The following is a 23,166-nucleotide window of genomic DNA, read 5'->3' as shown; positions in this document are numbered from 1 at the left end:
ACACAAATGTTGGGTTTTATTATTATTTTAACCATCAGGGTGGATTGTATTAAGATTAAAGATAGTTTGGGAAAGTCCTCAAGCAGCAATTACTGGCTGTGATGACAAATGTGTTTTTATCCGTGTTTAAAGCCTCCTTTTTTATGTTCTTGACTCAGAATAATAAGATTATTGTTCATGCACCTATCTAATTCTGCAAAACTCAAACTGTTAAAAAAAATGAAGAAGTATTGATCTGGTACTTGAATCTTTTACAAAACTGATACACATCCTAGTTTACTTTAGGAATTTCTCACCAAGAAAAGGGGGGAGGGTGAACATGCAATTGCACTACTGGACAGGGTTTACTGAGATGTTCTTGCAAGTCACTGCCTTTCAAATAATTTTCAATACTACTTTCAATATTACTATTACTTTGTACTATGGCTGTTAGTCCCTATCACTGTTATTTCAGTAATTCTGAACTAGGATTATTTAAAATAGAAATCTGCTTTTTGGATGCTTGCCTCTACCTCGACCAACAAAGCTGTATTTTGACTTTCTGAACAAAAATATGATCAGGACTCAAGTAATAACATCACAGGAATTGGGGCCAATTCAGCTCGGGAGGGAGGTGTCCTTCCCACAGCTCCCGGAGATGGCAATAAACAGTTTGTCAGCTCTGAGCACAGAAGCAGGAGCAGGATATCATGCCATAAATATTCACACCTTCCTGTCCTCTGAAGGAAAAGTTGTACATAAAACCTTTTGAATGAGATTAGGTTTGGTTTGCTTTCAATCAGGAAAGCCCAGGATTTGAATTAGCCCTGAAAATGAGTAGCAAAACCTGCACAATGATTACTGTAAACAAGTCTCTGTTAGTAAGCTACTGCATTAGAGAAAAAAATGCTGTTTATTCCTTAAGATGAGTATGTCACAGCAAGATTGATGCCTTGGTGAGGTTATTGCTAGATAAATATGGCTAAGAGTTAGGATTATACTTTCAATATTAAGGGTTTGCATGTGTAATTACCTATTGGGAGTGGGGGGCACCCCAAACAATCCTCCAATAAATAGTAAAATTTTTTCTTCACATATATACAAGGCAAGATTGTCCTTGTGTTTCAGGAACAAAGTATTTTCTTCCTTTGGAGTTTTTTTTTTTTACTCCTTTTGATAGACTTTAATCTGATATTCACAGACTTCCAAAACTTTCAGAGAAAAGCTAGAGTAGAGACAACCTTCATGGATTTAATTTTAAATGATACATTTGAAGCTCAAACAGCAATTTTGTCTGTTATCAAAAACTACGAGCAGCTTCTGTTATAAAACCCAGCCATTTCCATATACTGAATATTCTGAAACACTAATTTATTTGCCAGGTGCTTCACGTGTTTGGATTTTTTTCCTAAACCAAATTTCAATAAAACAAAATTTTCTTATAGTTGAGTCCAGGCACTGATGCTAATAGAAAAGGGTTTTGACTGGCAGACTTTGGGATTGCTAAACACATCCTGACAACTGCTTTGTTAATTCTGCTTAGCTAAATAGGAAAGAATAGAAAAGTGAAACAAAGGTATGTTTCTCAATTTTTTTGCTTCTTGTTTCACAGGACAGGTAACCCATAGCCAGGACCTGACAAGCACTGACCACTCTCAGCCTATCCAACAGAAACAGTCATGGGATTTTTGTATTTTTTAATTATAGGTCTTCTTAAGGTGATTTTGGCCATCTAAAATACTGGTGAATATTTTAGCTACCTTATTTTTTAAGTGCCATGAAGGTAGCAGTTCTGAGAGCATAGTATTTCAGGAGAGGTGTTATGAAGGCACCACATATCAGCTGTTCGTATCCAGATATTCAGTTATTTGTATCCAGGCTGACAATGGTAGGCAAAATTAATTCTCACTGCGGCTTTGCCTCCAACTGTGTCAGATTTAGAAACCCAACTCATACAGCTGTTGGTCTCTAGGATTTCTTAACAACATTGATCAGAGCTGGTGTTTTGCTGAGATAAAACTGGGTGCCATCTGCAAGGGAAGCAATATTTTGCTCCTTACAGAGTGTGATGTCCTCTGCCTCTTGACAACTCCTTGATAGCTCCTGTGAGTGCTTCTGTGGATAAGCAGATGAGATATCTAATGCTGCCTTTAAGGAGAATCAGTCTAATGGGGACTGAACAGGAAAGATTCATAAAAAATTGTGCAGAAGGGTTCAAATTCAGAAGGGTTCAACAGCATTCAGACTCTTGAATGCAATCTGAAAAAAAAAAGGGCACTGGGAAGAATCCCTTATATCTAATGCTACAAGATTACATTTATTAATTTTGTTAATGGGATGAATATTGATTAGTGTTTGCTAAGGATTATAACTTTGTGATATCACTTGAATTAAGCCAAACTGGATAATATAAATGACTAGTGGTCAAATCTGGCTGGCTTGCTAATAATTTTTTCCAAAGTAATGAACCATACAGTTAGGTATAATGAATGGTAAATGGGTTCTGATAATTTTAGGTGTGTGTTTTTGATCAAGAAGAAGATGGTTTATACCATTTTAAAATACAGAATATTTAGTGCTGGATATACAAGATGCACTGATATAAAAATATGCAATGCACTGTTCATTCCATTCTGTTTCTGAAAATTTTCTCAAGAGAAGGTCACAAGAGCACTTTTCTTTTTCTTTGAAGTCACAACTTTGAATTTAGTTATGAACATGATTTTTAACGATGACATTTTAGATCTTTAGACTTTTTAAACAGCTTTTCCTTATTTGTAGAGTGAACTCAGAATACAAAGAGGTATTTTGAGTGTAAAAAATATTCAAATTAAAAACTGTAAGAACTGCATTGTATTTTGTAATCATTGTCTATCTGTTCATGGAAACAAATAATTTTATTGCTGGCTGCTTTTCTTTCCCCTGTGGGAAAAGGATTTTGACTGTCTGTACTCTTGTATGTGTTCTGATAAACAATCTGAAACAAATATCTGGCACTAGGAAACAAATGCCAATGGTGCTTGCCTTTCATAAAAATCACATCTACTTTAGCATTAGTGAGAATTATGAATTTTGTAATATAAAGTCTCAGCTATTTATTTTCTGCAGGTTTCTGAGAGCAGCTAATTTTTGTTCCACTAGCAGATTTAGGCTGTTGTTCAATTTCAGAAATGCTGGGTAGTTTTTTACATCTAAATAAAACTAAAGGATTGACAAGCAGGCTAAAAGCCACCACTGTAAAATTGTAAAAGATGAGGAGAAGAATAATTAGTAAATACACTTGATAAAATCAATCAGAATAACTTCCTAAATGAAGTCCTAAAAGGTAATCTGAGGCTAAACCCGAGGAGGATGGGGCTCTGAGCAGGCAGTCCTTGCCCAGGTGTGATCCTGGTGGGAGCATGGAGCAGGTGATCACCCACGGGTCCCTTCCCATCCACCTCCTGCCAGGATTCCCAATAACAGCAAATGTGCTTTTCATGAATTAATGCAGCTAATTTCCTGTAGATGAGAAGTCTGAGGAAATACTTATCTGGTTCAACTTCCTCCTAGTCTATTTATATTCAGAGATCTGATGTGCTTCCTGCACTCACACAAATTTGTTCTCTTTTAATGAACAAGCTCAGATCACAATCCATATTGCTTTTTGTGCTGAGAATATTAAGGAGAGAAAAATAAGCCAAACAGAAAGCTGTATTTCCCTCATGCCAGTGTCCAATTTATTCTGATGTAAAGCTATTTATAGTGTCTCTTTCTGAGATACAGCCAGCAGGTATGTGCTTGGGTAATAAGCCTGTTGCCAAAGAAATAATTACACGATGCTAAATTTAATCATGCTTTTAAGTGCACCAACATCATACAACAAAACACCTTGCTGAAGGCAAAGTGAGCAAACTTGCTCAGACCTGGCTGAAATGGACACCCAGAAACTGTAGCTACTGAAACAACAGCATCATTAATGTTCCCAAAACGCAGTTGCTCTTGGATGTCTGACAAAATAGCAACCCCTGTGTTCAGGGAGCATTTTCTACTGGGGCACCCACATTCTAGATTCAGCATTGTTGCCATTAAAGAGTTAATGTCACATTATGTGGGGGTCCCTTAAGAGAGGGTGACCTCTCAATGAAGCTGGGCAAAATATAAATGATAACATGTGAAAGTAGCTCAGTAGTACACTTACACATATCACTAAATAGAAAGAGATCCTTTGTGTAACTGTGTTTAGCAGCCAGCTATGAAGGCCAATAATCAAGCAAATGAGCACCATAAGGTGTTGGTAAAGGTATTAAAATACTGCAGGAAAATACATGAAGTTTTATTTAGATCCCTACAGCCAGTCCAGTCTAGAGGCAGTGGAAAACACACATTGGTCCCAAGAACCAATGTAAAAGGAGCTGTCTTAAATATACAGATATGAAAGTCCTTTCCTTGGCTGCTTTAGGGAAATTCTCTGGCACCAAGAAAATCTGTGAAATAATTTTTTTCAAGACAGCTCTGCACTGAGGTGTCTCTCTTTTCTGAAAACTGGTAAAACAGATTACCTGCCTTTAAATGCCTGCCTTTACCTATACAGGTGGAAAATAATTAGCTTGATAAAAACTGCTTTTCACAATTCCTGGTGGGCTTTTCTATTTTTGTCTGCTTTTACTTTTCAGTCCCTCACCCACTGGAGGAACAGCCAGGACTGTTTTGCTGAGCTGGGGTCCCCCCCCACCCTGGGAACTACAGATGCTTTGTTGTTTAATTAAAAAATGGACCTTTTTAATCATACAAAAGTTATCTGTGTACAATAATATAAGCAGGATTAAGAAGAGTCTGTCTGTAATCCAGAATTTATTATTTGCAGTGACCAATTCCATAATGGCCCACGTTTGGCTGCAAGATGGTGGCACAGCCACCTGCCCTGGATCTGAATCCTGATGCTCTTCATCTTTCCTGCTTTTCTCCAGGTAGTAAATCTTTAACGCTCACATTTTAATTCCCAACAGTGGCTGAGAAACCCTGGTACAGAAGTAATAAAGACAATATTTCATTGTAACCTTCGGCTAGCCAAAACAACACAAATCATTTTGCCCCAAGGCCATTAAAATGTCTTTCAAATACAGCATCAACTTTAAACCCTGGTTTCAATCTAGACATTACCTAGGCAGCCCCTCTTGTAAAACTCAGTGAAACAAATAAACACCACCGAACATTTCCACCTGCTATGTGAGGAGTACTTGATGATATTACTTACCTGTCTTTTCTTTCACATCACATGTAATGTATAACCTATGCATTCAGTACAAAAAACTTTTCCACCAGAAAAGGGAAATTAGTAGGTTTCATGTCAGACATTAGCAAATGGCAATTTGGGTAGCCAAGCAAAAAACAAAACAAAACAAAACAAAAAAACCAACAAAAAAACCCACCAAAAAAACCCACCAAAAAATAACCACATTGTTCTGGGAGAGAATGGGAAATGAAGCAAGCAGAAGAAATACAGAATGGTCAATGACACAAATTTCGGTCTTGAGTTATGCTATATTAAATTCTCAAGCCTTTCCCAAATGTATAGGAAAGAAATTAGGACAAAACAACCTGGGGGGTTCAAATATTTTTAATGCTGTGCTCTTGTTGCTCAGAAGGGACAGAATCTAACTCCAGTAACAATGAATCTGCGGCCAGCAGAACTGCCCCTCCCTGCTGGTACCACTGTGAACACAGCTGTGGATGTGCCACCCCTGCACAGGAAACCTGGAAGGCACTGGAGAAAGGAATTTGTGTGTCTGAGGGAAATCCTCCATGCAGGTGACAGAAGCAAGGGAGGTGGCTCAACATACCTGAAACATTTTGAACCACAGCTTTCTCTGTGAGGTTTTTTGGTGTTCAGCTAACAAGAGTGATGGATTTACACAATCAAGTGCTCCTCCATGCTAAATTCAGAAGGGATTTATTTTTCACTGTGGTATTTCTCTAGAGATGTGTGAGTGAATTTTCCTAGCAAATCTGAAGGAAATCTCTATCCAGTTATGCTGAGGCTGTCCCACAAAATGCTATTATGGCATTTGTCAGTCATCCAATAGCTTCTGCTAATTATAAAACTGACTAAACAGAAATGGAAATTAAGAGAAAATGATCAGCAGTGGTTCCTTTCAGCCAAAGCTGAGACCTACATAGCAAAACATGTTTGGAAATGTTCTTTTAAGGGGTCTGAATTCAAGCAGAGGATAAACAGCATAAAAACACTACTGTCAATATAGCAGCTGCCACCAGATCTGAATTAAAACATGATAAGAACATAAATGATAAATGTCTCCAGGCTGTCACGTGAGGCCAAATGTAATCATCATTGTCCTCATGGCTGAGCCAAAGTGGAATTGGGGTATTTCTGGTGGGAAGCAGAAGGAATCATCACCCCATGCACATCTCTGCAGAGTCCTCCAGATGCTGCTCTAGGGGACAGCCCTAGCAGTGAGAAACTGCTGTTTGCTCCACAGAAAGACATGGAGCTCAGTGAATCAGCTGCACTATTTATTTTTGCATGATTATTTTTTGCTCATCATGATCTATTTGCTGAGGTTAATAGAGAAGTAAATGTGAGTTCTGAAGCACAGAATCCTATCAGGTAAGGACTAATCCAAAGGGCATATTCAACAATTCTAATGATGATGCTGGTGATATAATAATAATAACAATAATAATGATAATCTGTAGATTGAGCACACATCAAGGTAAAATAGTGTTTCCATTATCTACATAATAAAATAAATTGTATAGTTTAATTTTGCAAGACTACACAGGTAACAAAGGCAAATTGCTGCTACAAATGATAAGTGGAATAAATAAGCGTGAAAAAATTGCATTTCACATTGTAAAGGTGATGAACACTATCCATGCTTTGTCTTCAACAACCATCACCAAGACCATTAGGCCATGGATTTTTCTGAGTAAAACAGCTTTCGCATAGATCCTCGTGACCTTGGTAATTCAGGGAGAGAAACAAAGTCTGCTGCTAATGATTCACTAACCTGATGTCTTAGGGTGAAGCAGCACATGACATGGAAATCCTTTAGGAATCATTATGTCAAAGATCTGCATCCAAATCAGTGACCCTTACTCATAAACTAATTAAAAGCAATCAATAGCAGATTTTAAATAGTTTTCTGAATTACAGTCACAGAGGACTGAAATCAGCAGCATTAAAAACAGACTGTAAATAAACTAAGCCACATAGAAATGTGCATTTCACATCCACCTCACCACTTAAAAAACATGACAGTATAAATGTAAAGGCACCACAGGTAATACAATTACTCTGCAGTTAAGTACAACTGATGGTCTGATGGGTTTTAAAAGCTCAGGAAATTTGAAGTGAAGACAGGGGTGATTACTCAACCAGAAAATAAAGTTGCAAGAGTAGAAAGTGTGTTGAACAAGATTGGGGAAATTATTACTTCTGTTACTGGTTTAAGTGATTATACTGCAAGATTGCCAATGAAATATTTATGTATGTAAAAGCAGAGAGTTTGGCATTTTATTTCCTTTGGAGGAAGATAAAAAATGGGGAAAAAGGGGGTACTATAGAATGAAAATCACCCCTAGCAACATCTTTGCACCCTGAATTACCAAAAAGTCCTGAATAGTTGAATACCAATAGTCATATTTCTAAATAATATGTTAACCATATTAAAACCAATAGACATATACATTTACCCTTACTATAGGGTTCCATTAGAAAGCTATTAAGGGACATTGATAAATATCTGGCAGGTATTGTTGGTGATTGTAATAGATTAATTTAATACATGTGGAACCCTCTATGGAATACTTGTCAAATGCTTAATCAACAATTAACTTGGTCAAATAATTTGGAACAATGGAAGGTGCAATAGATGTCAGAGAAGTGACTGGATGATGTTAAAGCTAACAACAATCTATAACTCTTGGTCAGCCCTGAAATAGTTGGGTGGCTGCTCATTGTCAGTCCCTTCCAACTGAAATGGTTCTATTCTATTCTATCCCACAAGCACAGGGAAAAAAGGGCCATTCTTAATCTTCAAGTAAGATCCAAATGCTTGTGGTTCCAGACCAGTGAGCAAATCACCACATGAGTGACCCATCTTCTGGATAATATCTACTGGGATTTTCCTGAGAGGACAAACAGAGTCCATCTGGCAAAATCACAAAGCACTCTCACAGATTAAAGCTTGATGCTAAAACCTCACTGAAAACTGTTTTTACTGAAGGTTGATGTGCTAGATTTTATTCATGCCAAGTCTTTTCTTTGCAATAGCTAAGGCATTAAGCATATGATCCATGCGGTGAAGATGCCTAAAGAATTTCCAGTGCCAAAGCCTGGCAGCCTTCAGGCACTGGAGATCACCTGTGCCCATGCATCTCCAAGTCCTTCCTGTTAATGCCAAATAATGATCTCAGAGAGAAACCCTTCCTTGCCAGCTCTGTGGTATTCTCAGGGTTCACCAAAAGTGTAGGGACAGGTTTTATTATTTTATTTTTTGCAGGAAAAGTATTTTGCATCATATTGAGAGTCTTGTAAGAGGTTCCACTTGTCAAGATAAGCATATACACCAATATTACACATATGAAGTGACCATAACTCAGGTCACTCATAATCAATTAGGGAAAGATGGTTTATGATTGCAAACAGCTTTCAAATCCTGCAGGTGACCTATTTGCCATACAAAGGTAGTTTTAAAGGGGACTGAAAATAAGGATTAATGGTTGATTCAGAGTAAATCCTGACAGATTAGGGAACCCAACTTTTGCAAAAGTGTGTTATAATAATATTTTGGAAGGGAGAGGCCAAATCCAAGCTTTATCTCCAAATAAAGAAAAAGGCTTTTGAACCTGTGTCTATTTCTTTGTTTGCAAAGAAGAGGCTTGATCCTCGAGACACAGAGCTGAACTGCTTATATTTGAAGGTGTATTCCTTCTCAGAAGATAAAAAACCCTTTCCCCCAGAAACCAATTTTGGTTTAATGTAAAATAATAGGAAGGTTAGATTTCTTTTTGAAAATTAGAGGGGAAGAAGAGTTGCTAATTTGCTCTAGTAATGACAGAGAATCTCTGTGACAATGGCATGAAAGTTGAAGGGAAAGCAATTTTAAGGTAGGACTGTGCTTTACAAACATTAAGTATTTACCCAGTATATGATACTGACAAAGTCATCCTGTTTGCAGAGGAATGTGAAGGAATTTTCATAGCAAAGCTGAAAAATGGGAGGTTTCCCTACCAAGTTATTCTCATTTTCAAATACTGCTAAACAGCCAGAAATGATCTTGTAATACTAAGACATAAGGAGAGAGCCGTGGAACCAAGTTTTTCAAGGCATTATTTTCCATTAACAATTTTCACATTGTTTCACTATGGCTCCAAGGAGCACCTCCCTGGAGGCCAGGCTGGGTGTTGATGCTCATCACAGCATCTCCAGCTGCAGAGGAGGCCCTGCAGAGGAGGGAGGGATGGGAAGCGCCTGCCCATGCTGAAATGTCCATGCAGAGCTCACTCTGCCTCTAGAGCACCTGCTGGGGAGAACACCCAAGGAACAACACACAGCACAACAACCTGCACACCTCACACCTTGCCGTTGCTTCCTGAAAGCCTTTCCTCTTCTCCCCATGGGATTTGGTGTCTCTTTCTGCCTGTATTTAGCCCAGTTGCTATCTCTCAGTACAAAGAGTCACCTTCCACCACAGTGGCCCATGTGAATGACAGAGCACATTCAGCCCTGGGGAAGCTCAGGGATGCAGCTGAGGGGAAAAGGCTCAGATTTGGTGATAGAGAATATTTCAGCTAATGAATCACACTAATGTTGTGTGGCAGCTGAGTCCAGAGGCTTTTGTGCAATATCCTGCAATTCCCAAGCTGTTGAATCAGATGTTCTGGCCTGAGAGAGCCCAAAGGCATTGCTTTAAATATCTCAATTAACAATCCCACTGAACATTAAGGAAACTGCTAGAAGTGTCAGTGATGGGTCTTGGAGAAATGTAGTGATAGGTGATTAAGACAGTTGCAGTAATCAAAATTTTCTGCACACTTGGGCACAGAGTGCATGAGTGTAAACATTACCCCAGCCCTGGACCAGCTCTGAGTGGATGCTGCATGACAGACAAGTTCCTCTCATTCAGAAAAGAAAATGCACATTAATGTTGTCCTGTGTGCTGCAAATGCCTTACTAATTACCTTTTCATTCTAATTAAGCTTTCTTATTAAGTGCACCTTTCCAACTGCCTTGGCCTTTAAAGAGCAAAACTACCAAATACATGATGCATGAAGGAAAGCACACAGAATATCAACTAATGAAAAATTCACTAGTCTGTTACCCTCCCTGACCACAGAGTTTAAAAGGATCTGGAATTCATGGTGAAACCAGAATTTAGCTTCAGAATTTTTAGCTTAATTTCCTAGTTCTCTACTGCCTATATAACTGCAAAGACAAAATTCCATCTGATAATTAGTGGCAAGTGAAATTAAAATGTGCACTCTTTAATAAAGCTAAAGCTATGTGACAAATTTAACATAAAGACACCCCCAAAATACTACAGCTTAAGCTATTCCATGTCTGATAGAAAGTGGTAAACATTCTTTAAAATAAAAAGCAATTCCCTTGGATCAATCCCTAAAGAGGGTTATGATTAAATCGGACATTGGGGAATAAGCTGGAAACTGGATTCTAAAGCCAAGTATTGCTGAGCTCAGCAGCAGTCCCCTGGCTCCTGCTGGCTTCTATCAGTTACAAAACCAATCTGCATTGTATTTCAAACTCATCACAGGCACATGGGGAAACATGATACATTTTCAACTGGAGGCTGAAATTTGGTTTACTTGGATGTGCATCCACTCCTCTCTGCTCCATCCTTCTGAGGATTTTAATGGTTGCTACTGGTATGGACTCAGGCATTCTTAAGGTATATTCATGAAAATCCTGTCATACAGAGTATTTCCTGCTCAGCCTTTTCTTACCCCTTTTTTATTTGACCTTTCCCATCTGACAGGCACAAATGCTCCTAGTGAAATATCAAATCTGGTTTTGAACGTTCTGGGAGCCTGCACTGCTCTGCAGCTCACCTGCACTGGGCTGTGACAGCAAACACACATCTGCCAGCCCATTCACCTTGCCCTGCTGTTAACCACCTTGGGTCTCTGCTAGAATAATCCAAAATAGATTTTTGCAATTTTCATGAAAAGTGACATTCCTCCATCACTGCAAACTTGCAGCTTTATAGAAATCACATCTCCTTGTGCTTCTGTCAGTGAGCAACACATCCCAGTGGGTCAAGTGAGCTGCTGCCCTTCCACTGTCTGAGTGAAACTGCAGGGCAGCAGCAGGCTGGTTTTCATCTCAGGTACCCAGTATTTATGCACTGATTCAGTTGAGCATTGGAGATATTTTTTTCTTGTTTTTTAAAAACAGTATTTCAAAATAAAGGATAGATACCAGTCCTTAGATATATTAACACTGCAGTCAGAAGTAGGTACTGATGGCTTCCAATACCCAAATGAACAACTTCAGGTAAAAAACAAATTTAAATGATGTATTTCTGAGCCTTCTAGGATTTTGATTTCCAATCCATTAAAAAACCCAAGCTGTTTTCCAAGATACATGATTGTTCTTATTTTCAACTGAGATTTCCAGAGTTTAATCACACATCTCCTGAGATAGGTTTGGAGAATTACTTTTTTAAAAATAGGAATATGATTTGGAAACACATATCCAGGGGTCTACAGAGAAAACAGGCTACATTTCCTGCTTGCTTTTTTACTGAACCATTTATATCACTAGAACATTTTTTCTTCATATTTTCAACACTGAGAAATGAGTTAACAAATTAGGTGTGCTCCAAAGTTGCCCTCAACCACAGCCTCTAGCATAATTTATAGCCACAAATGCACAGTGAAATGTGCAATAACTCACAGTATCCTAAGTAATAAGCATACAACCATGCTGTTGATAATATGGACTTAATAGCATTTAGTCTTCATCTGCCCTACCTATTCTCTTTGTAGAAATGTGTTAAAAACAGCACTACCTTGGTGTAACTTGGAATATATTGGGAGTTAATTAACAAAACCCTTCTTTTTTTTTTCTTTTTTTTTTTTTTAGAAACAATAATCACACTTCAGCGAAAGAGCAAGAAATTATAATGCTAAACCTCAAGCTATAAAACAGGAGAAAAAACCAGAACTCAAACATGGCTCATCAGAGTATCCACTGAAGCTTTTAATTTCCAAAATTTAAAACAGTAGCTCCATGTCAGGAGATGATTAAATACCCTGCAGTTTTAAAAAAAAATTTTAAATCCCTTGTGTTGAGTCTAACATCAACCACAAAGGTAACCCTGAACTTTAGGGCCATTTTCCTTTACAGAAAGAACTTTTTGCACTTTCTTGGGTGAAAGGGTAATCCAAACTTACCAAGGGAAAACTGAAGCACAGATGCAGTAGTTGTGTTAAGGCCAGTGGTGGTCTATGGGAAGAGAAGCAAATGTTTTTGTTAGATGAGCAAAACAATACATTCATCACTTGTTTTTCTTTAAAGCATGGGAAATCTCTAGACACCCACATCTCCAGTGCATAGGACTGTTAATCACCAACCCTTTTAGACTGAGCGATCGTGGATATTTTCATTATGTCATTTTGGTTATTGAAAGGTCATCATATGTCAAAGCCAGAAATTTTTTCACCATAATAATTTCTACCAAAAAAAAAATTTTTAAAAAAATCACATTTATGTTCAGCAGGGTCACTTGATCTCTCTTTAGAAGATTGAAAAGATGAACTCTGTGGTTTGTAGTCAGCTTTGCGTAAATCTATATATGTGGAACAGTTCTCACTTTTCCCAGCACAGAGCAAGGACTAAAAATGATCATAAATAAATACTAAAAATAACATTTATTAACCCCAAAATAATGAACTATTAACAGGAAACAATGGAACTTAAATCTTCCACACCAAAGGAAACAAAAACACTTGGTGATACTATATGGTATGTACAGTGTTGTAGCAGAATCTACCCACTGCTGACATCCAGTGAGATGGAGAAAAAAGAAAGAGAAACACCAGCAGCTCACCCTGTACTCAGCAAACCACCCTCCTCTGAGGCCTCTCTTTCTCCCTTCTTTGAATGCCTCCATATTTCAATAGTTCAAATTAGAATGGTTCTCCTGAAAATGCTATAAAATAAAAAGCCCTAGTGTGTTGTGAAGGACACCTAATTGTCTTCAATTTATTTTGAAAGTTGAATTTAACAATACTGCTACTTAACAAGCAAGGCATCCAAGAACAAAAGGGACTGGAGTTCTTCCAGTGCCAGCTCAGCCTAGTTGAGATATTAATTAAATGATGCCTTTGAAAATAATGGATGGAGATCTGCATGAGTTGGTGTGAGGTTTTGGTGTGATTTGTTTCTTTTCTGCATACATATTACATACAGAAAAGAATTTCTTATAAATATAAAGGAATAGCAGGTTCACTGAAATGCATTGAAGATTAGCTGATAAAAAGATTACATGATCTAACAGATAATTTTCATTTCTAAGCAAGAATAGGAAAGCTGCATTTACGTGCGTTCACTTTAAAAATAAAGTTACATTCCCATTTAAGTCATTCTGCCAGGATTGATTCAGTATTAGGTATCACCCCCTGCCAAATGATAAATTACTTTCTGATTTGAGTTAAGAGCACCTATTATATTAGCTTTCATTCAATTAATTATGTTGTGCAAGTTATAGTTTGAAAACAAAACCTTTATTGAGGTTCAGTAGCTCATATCACCAAGAAATTAAACATATCAGTTATCACAGAAGAGACATTCATGCAGATTTAGACTGTGCTGTGAATCATTTTAGCAATGCTTTGGGAAAAAGCACTAGACTTACTAAACATTTTTGCAAAATTCTGCATAGGACTGCTTAGTTCAGACACTGCAGAGAGTATGGTAGGGAGCCTTTAGCAGATATTTTCCTTTGCTTGCAGCATCTCTGATGCTACACACCTTTCAGGATTTTGCCAGCAGTAAATTCTCACCCACAGAGAGAGACAGTTGGTATTAAAACCCCTCTGCCTGCAGTAACAGGTGGCTGTTGGAAGTCAGGAGGAAAGAAGGAGGTCAAGGCAGCAAATCTGCAGCTGTTAGAGCTGCTGATGAAAAATATTTTGCAAATTCAACTTTTCTTGACTAAGTATTTTAAAGCAGTAATTCATGTACCAGGAGCCATTAGCAAGAGCAGAGATTTCATGATCTGTTTCAAGCAGGATCTGTTTCAAGCAGGATTAAATAAAGTCATGGAGAAGTGAAACAGGTATTAAAATTTGTGACAGAAAGAGATATGTTGTGAAATTGCCAAAACAACTACAAATGAGAAACAGGTTGGTTCTAAGACAGTAGGCATTTAAATGTATGTCCATACTCAAAAATAGAACTAGATCACACCTCTGGCCTGAGCACTCCTGTGCTCCTCCATGGTGTTAAGCCATTAGCATGTTCCTGCACAAGGGTTTGATTTTTTCTGCAGCATTGCCATAATATTTATAAATACTTCATTTTTAGGCTGGTAACTGTTTTTAAGCATGATGATCTCTTTCAGATCATTATTTAATCACACCACTTTGGTAGCATAACAAATGTTTTCCAAATTCCTGATGCCATGGTAGTGCTACTTTACCACACACCAATATGACAAATGCAGTCCAAGACTGGATTTTGAAGCCAATTCCTGATTACTAAGGGCAGTCTTAATTGTATATCAGCAGAGAGAAGACAGCTAATGAATGACAGTTCAAAACCCTCAGAGCTGGGACCCTGGGTTTGTTAAATGTCATAAATAAATGTCATAAATTTTTCCAAGTAGTGTTACCTATACTCAGCACTACAGCTAAAAATGAATGTAAAAAGTGGGAAAAATACCCCAGTGGTGTGACTTCCCTTTTGCACAGGACATAAACCAATGCAGGCATTTTCAAGGCAGTTAGCACAGCACATTCAAACAGGATGCAAAGCAGCAGAGAGGCCATTTAACATCCCTGACAGGATTCCCTGGCTGGAGCTGGCTGCAAGGGAAATCCTTTTTTATCTGTAAAATCTCTAAATTAGTTTTATATGTGTTGATGACTTTTATGCACCACATCAGCAATATCTACATTGCATTTCTGTCATTCTGTTCCCAGTTAAGGATGTAAAATTAACCCTGTGAAAAGAATTGTCAGTGTCTGAAATGAAGGGAAGATGCCTGGCCAAAACCACTTCTGTTTTATGGCCCTCTTCCATGTTTGCTCTTCAAATAGCTCTAATCATCCTCTCCCTCCATTCAGAAGACTGTTGAAAACATGAAAATTAATTCTGAATTACATGGGCTTTGATCTGGCCTTTTAATTTTTCAGTTCTTTCCAAAGCTCCCCTTATATGTACATCATTGCAGCTAGCTGCTCAGCATCAGCATGAGGCCATTGCTTTATGTATGGCAATTCATTTTCCACACCCAGATGACCTCAAGTTAATGCAAATTGCACTTGTTTCTTACAGCAATTTTATGACCAAACTACCCCCAACAAAATTAATTCTGTCCCATTCATCATGACTCAATCTGTTACATGCACTTCCCTGAGACTGGCAGGTGCTTGCTCCAGGCTGCATTTAAGTCTGTAGGATGCATTGTTCACAAGTGGTGTTTTACAACCAAATTAACATTTGTCAACAGGGACAAGAAAAAACGGGACAAGACTAATAAAATAATAAAAGAAAAATGAACCCTGTCTCTATTTAATTGTTGGATATAAAAAGAGAATGATACCAGTTTGAAAAGACAGTTCTATGTCCTTGACTTTTCAGTATTTCAGAGAAACTTTAAATGACTTGGATACTTGCTGGATCAAGAGACTGTCCCTTGCAAAGGGATAAAGGTTATTGCAACTATTGCAAAAACATAATATTGCAACTATTGCAATAACCTTTGGTTAGCATCTATTGTTTAAAACACTGGGATGTTTCTGGGTGTACCTGTATGGACCGATCACCTTGCTCAAGAGCATCTCTGCTAAATACCAAACATTCTGGCTGTTGGTAATCCTGATTCAAACACCAACATCCCTGCAGCTGGCACAGCTCCCCAGCCTGCCCCCAGCCCTGGCAGAGGGGCAGCCTTCACTTACCAGCTCTCTGGGGCCGTATGGGTCGCAGAAGGTGGCGGCGTTGCCGTGCATTATCACTCCACAGTGTCCCCCAACCTCGCAGTTACTGCACTCGGACCTGCAGGGAGAGCACACCGTGGTCAGAAGGGAAAGCAAAGACTGGGTGTTTGAGACTGTGTAAACTGTAAAATCAGGCTGCTGTGTCTTGGTGCTCAGATTGGGCTGTTTGTTATAGTGGTGCTGAACACAAAGGTAGGGCAGTGTGAATATTATCCACTGGAGCTGTGTCACAGACATCTTTTATGAAAAATGCTTTCCTTAGGATTTTTCCTCCTGAGAAGCTGAGAGGCCTCAGGAACAAAATGTAAACAATGGTTATCTGCTGCTGTGGAATGCAACAGGTGCATCTGTGATTGGTCCCATGTGGCTGTTTCTAATTAATGGTCAATCCGTCAGTGGGCTCGGACTTTCTGTCCGAGACACAAGCCTTTGTTATTCATTCTTTCTTTTTCTATTCTTAGCTAGCCTTCTGATGAAATCCTTTCTTCTATTCTTTTAGTATAGTTTTAATATAATATATATTATAAAATAATAAATCAAGCCTTCTGAAACCTGGAGTCAGATCCTCATCTCTCCCTTCATCCTGGGTCCCCTGTGAAAACCATCACAGAGCTGCCTCCTGTGAAAGGCCCTGGTGATTCAGTGCTGGCTCTCTGCAGACTGCCCCTCCTCTAAAGTGGGGTGTCCCTGCACATTGAACGCAAAGCATCTCACCATGGGAAAACAAGTTGAAATCTAACATTATCATATACCCTGAAGCTACTCTTCTTACAAAATCCTTGTGAACATGTGATTTACCATAAGTAAATCCACCATTATGGAGTTACCGTAGAGAACAGCTGAGGACAAGCGGCTGGGATCAGCCCCTCTCCTGCTGGCAGGGCTATTTCCCCAAAGGGCAGGCTTGAGGCTGCAGTGTAACAGGGCATTTGCTGTTACTTCTATTTGTATTTGTCATATTCCATGTTCCTAGTAACAGAGTTGCCTCTCTGCTCACCTTTTAGGGGAAAAACTATGAAGAAAATCTCAGAGAGACTGGTAAGTGCTGCAAAGATAAATAATTACACCTGTCCTGATAAATGTTAATTTAATCTGAAGGACTTTGTGGGCAGCCTGACTCAGAATGTAGGGAAAGGGCTGCCTCCTCCACCTTCCAGAATTAGAGTATCAGATCTTGGCATGAAGTTCACATTTTCAAAAAAACTTTGGATATACTCCTGGTCCCCAACAAGCTGCCTGCAAAGTTGCTGGCCAACATTGCCTTTGGGCATCCAAAGGTCAACTTCAACATCAAACCTCCAGGGAAACACTCCAGAAAAAACATCAGACACAAAAATGTTTGAGTTGTTTTCCCTCTATGAGCATGCCAGTGAAGTAATTCAGCAAGTCACACTGATAGCATTTAGGATTTTGAATTTAAGCAGCAGAATAAAATGTTCTAATAAAGTAGTATAGTTCAAATCAGCATCAGTGAATTAATATTGACTTACAGAAGTCACAGTCAGCAAATAATTTTATTTCTCAATAAAAGGCAAGAAGAGAGCATGTGAGTGAATAAAGTGGTACTTTTAGAGAAAGCATAGAAGCAGAGTTCACAGGGGACATGTTCTGTTGCTATCTGAATTTCACTTGATCCCGAAGTTTCAAAAGCTGAAGAGCAGAGGGACAGGAACTAGAAAAATTTCTGGGATTCTGTAGGATTCTGGCTGTTATAAAAATCATTTTCATTGTATGCCCCTACATTTTTGAATTTTATAGTGGAGCATCTACCTGGACTCCTGATACATGCAAAGAGACAGATATGGCAGGGAAACTTTGCCCTGAATACTTTGTAGGGACCACTTAGTCCTTCCTGAAAGGTCAGGCTACATAACCCAAGGGATATTTTAATTCCCTAATTCTCATATTTCAACAGATAAAAAGTTATTAATCTGTTACTTCTGTAATGGGGTCTATGAAATATTGTCTGGAAATCCAGCAACACTGTCCTGCTAATGCAGCAGTCTCATCATCGGTTGTCTTTTCTAGGATGACTCCTCTCATACAAAATTGGATGGCTGTTGGTAATCCTGATTCAAATCTTTGTGCTGTCTTTGAAGTGCATTACCTTTGACAATAAACTGCTCATTAGCTTGACAAGAATGCATGAAGAGCAAGATAATTGATCTGCTGCTCCTCAGATCATCGTCATAGTACTACGTGTTTAGAAACGATCCAATTTGCTCCTCTCCGGTGCAGACAGGAAGGTTAATTTCTTTTCTATTTATACAAACAGAAGAGAGTATTAATTGCCCTGGCTGGGTGCAGCTTTCTACATTATCTTTCTCACCTGCCTGGTCTAAAATCTTAGCACATTAAAATCACTTCAGCTTTCTCTTCACAGCTGGTCCTCGCTGCCGCTGCTGACATGTGTCGCGTTTATCGAGATGACTTCTCCACAGACCTGCCATCTCTCTCATCCCTGCCTTAGACAGTCCCACCTCTCTCTGCTATTGTTCTTCACTTTGCTGAGGGGGAAACATCTGCTGTTTCCTCACCCCTATTTGTCATTCCTTTTCCCTCTACAATACCTGAGTATGTGGATATTATATTGACTGATGTCTTTTGTGATGTCGGAACCATAAAGAAGATAAACATCTCAAACTGCCAAGAGATTTTTAAACATAAATCTTTCTGAAGTTTAATCCCACAGTTTTAGTGCAATTTGGAAACCACTTTAGGACCTCTCTCTCCTGTCACAAAGCTTTCCTCAACCTCTTTGCCACTGGAAATATCACTGTACCTGAACATTTCTCATATGCCATGAAGAAGTGATGACCAAGAGAATCTCTGTTTCTTATTGATTGATTTTACATGCTCAACTATTCTTCATGTCATCTTTGACAAGTGTGCCTTCTGTAAGTGACTGCTGCTTGGTGTGCTGATAGGCTTTGAGATGAAACATGACATCAAATTGGGATGGAGAGTTTAGCCAGCAAAACACTTCTGTACTGTCTCTTTCTCCTTTAAATGTACTGAATCCCCTGCTTTCTCCAGTCCTACTATTAAAACTGCTTTATACAGGAAACATGCATTAATGCCAACATTTATTCTTTACTAATTTATTCATTTCTTAACATTAGATTATTTATCATAGGATTAAACAGAATTTAAAAAATATTTGTTCTCGTTTAGCCTGGTTTAGTTCTTATCTAGCACCTTTTTTATGCTCTCCACTGCAGTTTATGAGGTTACATGGAGGCAAGATGGTCACAGGAATAGATGCTCAATGACCTAGACAGTCTTCTTCATACTACACATACTGAACCTCTACTCATCCAGCCATTCCCTGGCAAGTGGTACTGGTGCAGATTCCCTTTCCCTACTGAAGAAATCAGTTAATTCCTTCATTCCTGAGCTTTCTGATCTAACAGTGTCCTGTCAGTTTTCAGAAAGTCTCATGGACATTAATCCCCTGTATTATTTCAATTTTCTAATTGACAAATGTACTAAGCACTTCTGGTTAGTTCAACAAGTCAGCAGTGGCTGAGCATGGACACTGGTGCTGCATTTATGATGATGTGAGAACATCTTACCCACCTTAACTTCCACAGCTGGTACATGCCAGATACATAATACATTGGGCATTTATGATTGTGTGAAACATATTTTTCACAAGACAAGAGCTCTTTGTAAGGTGGCAATTAAACACAAGAAATGGGAAATCTTTGCTTAGGTAAGCAGGCTTTTGCCTATGGGTTGGGGACTTTGGGAATGACCATATTCTGACATGACTGGACACTGCAAGAAAAGATTATAAACATTAGTTGTACACAACACATAAGAAGATTCTCATAGTGGGTGGTTTCCCCAAAAAATGACGAAATGCTCCCATTCCTGCATTCCCAGCAGAGAAATCCTCCTTCTTTGTTCTATGTTTCATCTATGTTCACACAAGGACCTGTCCTCTCCTGTTGCCTCCTCTCTCCCTGTCCCTTTCCCACTTTAGCAATTCCTCCTGTTTTCTTTCAGTCATCAAATTTTTGTTTTAGGTAAGGAACTGTGGTGCTGTGACTTCTTTCCTTTCTCTTCCTTCTGCGGCTCCAAAAACATTTGCATCCACTCCTTCCCTGTTTCTGAGCCTCCAAAGAAACAGATGGCTGCTGGGTAGGATGTGTCTTACAATGCATTTGAAAGAGCAGGCAGTCACTCTCAAAATCATACAGTGCAAAATAGTTATTTGATGTGAGGCCTCTCCCAGCAATGGAGTGACACACAGGCTCTGCTGGGACTCATAAAATTGGACACATAGAGGGGACATGAACTGCTTATCTGGTGCACTTGGATGGTGCATCTCTGCCAGAGCTGCGCATGCCAAAAGGGGAAGCAGGAGGAGTGGGAAAATATTAATCACTTCCAAGCCAGTGTTATGTAGGATTTGGGAAGGAAAGATTGGAGGAAAATACAAGCAGCTCTCTTTTCATCTGTACACAAATAATGGCTTCAGAAACAATTGGAGTGGCTGGGTGTAAGTGGCCCCATGGCACGGCCCTGTGGGGCACACGAGGCAGCTGCTCCACACAGAGCAGCCTGAGCAGAGCTGGAAATGCTGCTCCAGCACTCACTGCAATTGCTTGTGGTAAAGATGGGATTTTAGCAGCTGCCAGGGGAAAAAAACCGCAATTTTAGGGTGGATGGCAACAACTGTTAATAATCCCTGATTTCACTCCCACTAGACAATCAAATGAGAATGAGCTTTCTGCTGCTAAGTGGGCCTTCACTGGAGGCAGAGCTACTGCAGAAATTCTTTGTGCTGAAAAGCTCATGATACATCACTATGGTTTTCTTTTATTTCTGCCTCACTGTTTAGCATTGCTGAAAATGCTGGCTTTGTGCTATTACAGGAAAATCTGCCTCAGGATTGTGGTGAGTTTTTGGACTCTCTCCTAGAACCCACCTTTCTGCACTGACTCACCAAACAAAGTGGTGAAGTTTATTCCAGAGAGACCAAATTCACATCCTGGGAACAAAAGGAGCAGAAGACTGGGGGCTCTTTTAATCTGATATTTTTCTCTTGAGACTTCGATAAGCAAGGATGAATTTAAAGTTGAGAGCAATGGATAAATAAATTATGGAGGCTCCCAACAGACAAGTCCTCTGTGAATTATGAGGCATCTGCAGGGAAATAATGCCTCTCCTCATTTCTTTCCACTCAAGTCCATTTAACACACTGCTGCTAAAGCTATCTACCTTGGCAGCTATTCTACAACCCATTAAGAGTCCTTGATCTGTCCATACCATAAAGAAAGACGGGGTTTTTTGTTATAGTATCACACATCCTTAATGCCTCTAGTCCAGAAAAAACATTTAAAGAGCTGATACAAAAGGAGAAAGAGGAGCAAAAATTGTAGGCACACATTTAAACCTGTTAAAATGAGCATGTACAAAATAAAAATATCTGCAAAATTCTGTAAACTACAGCATTTTTACATGGGATGGTAAATCTATGAAAGAGCTGCACAGATGGAAAGTTGTGACAGTCCTTAATAAAAAGGAAAATGAAGTCAAATATCACAGAATTAATGTATTAACTAACAAATGCAGGTAAGTGCTAAAATTCTCATCAAGAATTTATTTGAACAAGATAAACTAACCCAGTCATATATTTCTATGTCTTGTATGAATTAAAACAATAAATTAATTATATTTATGAAATAGGATTGAAAGAAACAGAAAACTCAGAAAACATATTAAAAAAGGAGGCTCTAACCTTCCAAACTTCATATTAAGACCAAGAGATGTGTTTATCTGGGTATTTTATACTGTCTATACACTCAGTATGCAGAACAGAATTAGTTTTGTAGTAAGAGAGATGTAAAACTTCCTCTTCTGGGATATTGTACACATGTATCATATTGAATGGTTGTCTATGATCACTGTGGTGGTAAAATTATTAATATTTAAGATTCAGAAGTCTGTCTAAGAGTCATCTTTGCTAAAAGAACACTCCTTTTGACTAAAAGCCAGCAGTCTGCCACTGTTTCCAACTCCCATCTTTGGAGCTGAGGGAACACTGGGGGATTGCTCCTGTGGGCTCCTCCAACAGTTATTGTTCCATATTGTCCTGTTATTTACTGATGGGCAGCTCAGGACTATGGCAGTGACTTAAGGAGCCCACCCCTCCCAGGGATTGATGTTTGACTTTATTGACATTGAAGTGATTGTTTTTCCTCAGTTCTTCCCTTGTTTCCCCAACCAGTGCAGGGGTTGGGGCTCTGCAGTCCTTTGGCTCAGTGAGAATGGGGGAGCAGAGGGAGAGGTGGTGTCTGAGAGCTCTCTCACTGTGCTCACAGTTCATAAAGCTGCTGCCTGACCTGCCCCAAGCTGTACCTGCCCTGTTATGCATGGGAAGGTTGAGATTCTCCCATAGCTTCCACTGGTTAAAGAATGATAACATCTTGTGCTGGCTGTTTCAGACACAGTTTGTGATAATGACCAAATTCAGGGATCCCAAAACCCCCCAAACCCTAGCAATTCGAACTTGCTGTATAGAACAGAGAAGTGTTTTCCTTCTAATACAATACAAATACAATACAATACAAAAATCCTCAAAAAGTATGTCTTCCCCAAAAAAAAAAAAAAAAAAGGAAAAAGAAATTCAACCTCAAACATTTTCATCACATGAATATTAGACAGAGGTATTTAATTCCAGTTGGGGTTTTTGGGGGGGTTATCTTATGATTTTTTAAAACCATTTGGAAATGCTTCATTTCAGTTTGGAAGGAATTATTGCTATAGTTAGCTTCACCAAAAGCATGTGCAACATGAAATTAAAATAAAAAATGAAACAACAAAGTTTAATTATTGAAATTCTTCTTCTTTTTGATGAAAATCTGTGTTTTCAGGAAACCAAAAATCTTCATTCATAAATATTCACTGAGCTCAGCTCTAGTCCTTCTATTTTTGGATTATTTAAAAATTTGAAATCAACATGGAATTTGTCACCCACTTCAATGTGCT

General features: G+C 38.8%; 1 protein-coding gene across 3 annotated transcripts in view; it reads right to left on the bottom strand.

Moving 5' to 3' along the window:
* RELN (reelin) overlaps positions 1 to 23,166 on the bottom strand; it is a 283,741-nt gene that overhangs the window by 136,295 nt on the left and 124,280 nt on the right. For all 3 annotated transcript variants that reach the window (XM_064702887.1, XM_064702886.1, XM_064702888.1), the window contains exons 7-8: positions 16,129 to 16,225; positions 12,397 to 12,448 (exon numbers count right to left, since the gene is read on the bottom strand). In XM_064702887.1, coding sequence (XP_064558957.1) covers positions 12,397 to 12,448; positions 16,129 to 16,225 — 149 coding nt within the window. The remainder of the gene's footprint in view (positions 1 to 12,396; positions 12,449 to 16,128; positions 16,226 to 23,166) is intronic.

This window comes from Zonotrichia leucophrys, chromosome 1A (genome assembly GCF_028769735.1).
Source record: "Zonotrichia leucophrys gambelii isolate GWCS_2022_RI chromosome 1A, RI_Zleu_2.0, whole genome shotgun sequence".
In the NCBI taxonomy this organism is placed as follows: Eukaryota; Metazoa; Chordata; class Aves; order Passeriformes; family Passerellidae; genus Zonotrichia; species Zonotrichia leucophrys.
This window is presented reverse-complemented; position numbering and strand designations above follow the sequence as displayed.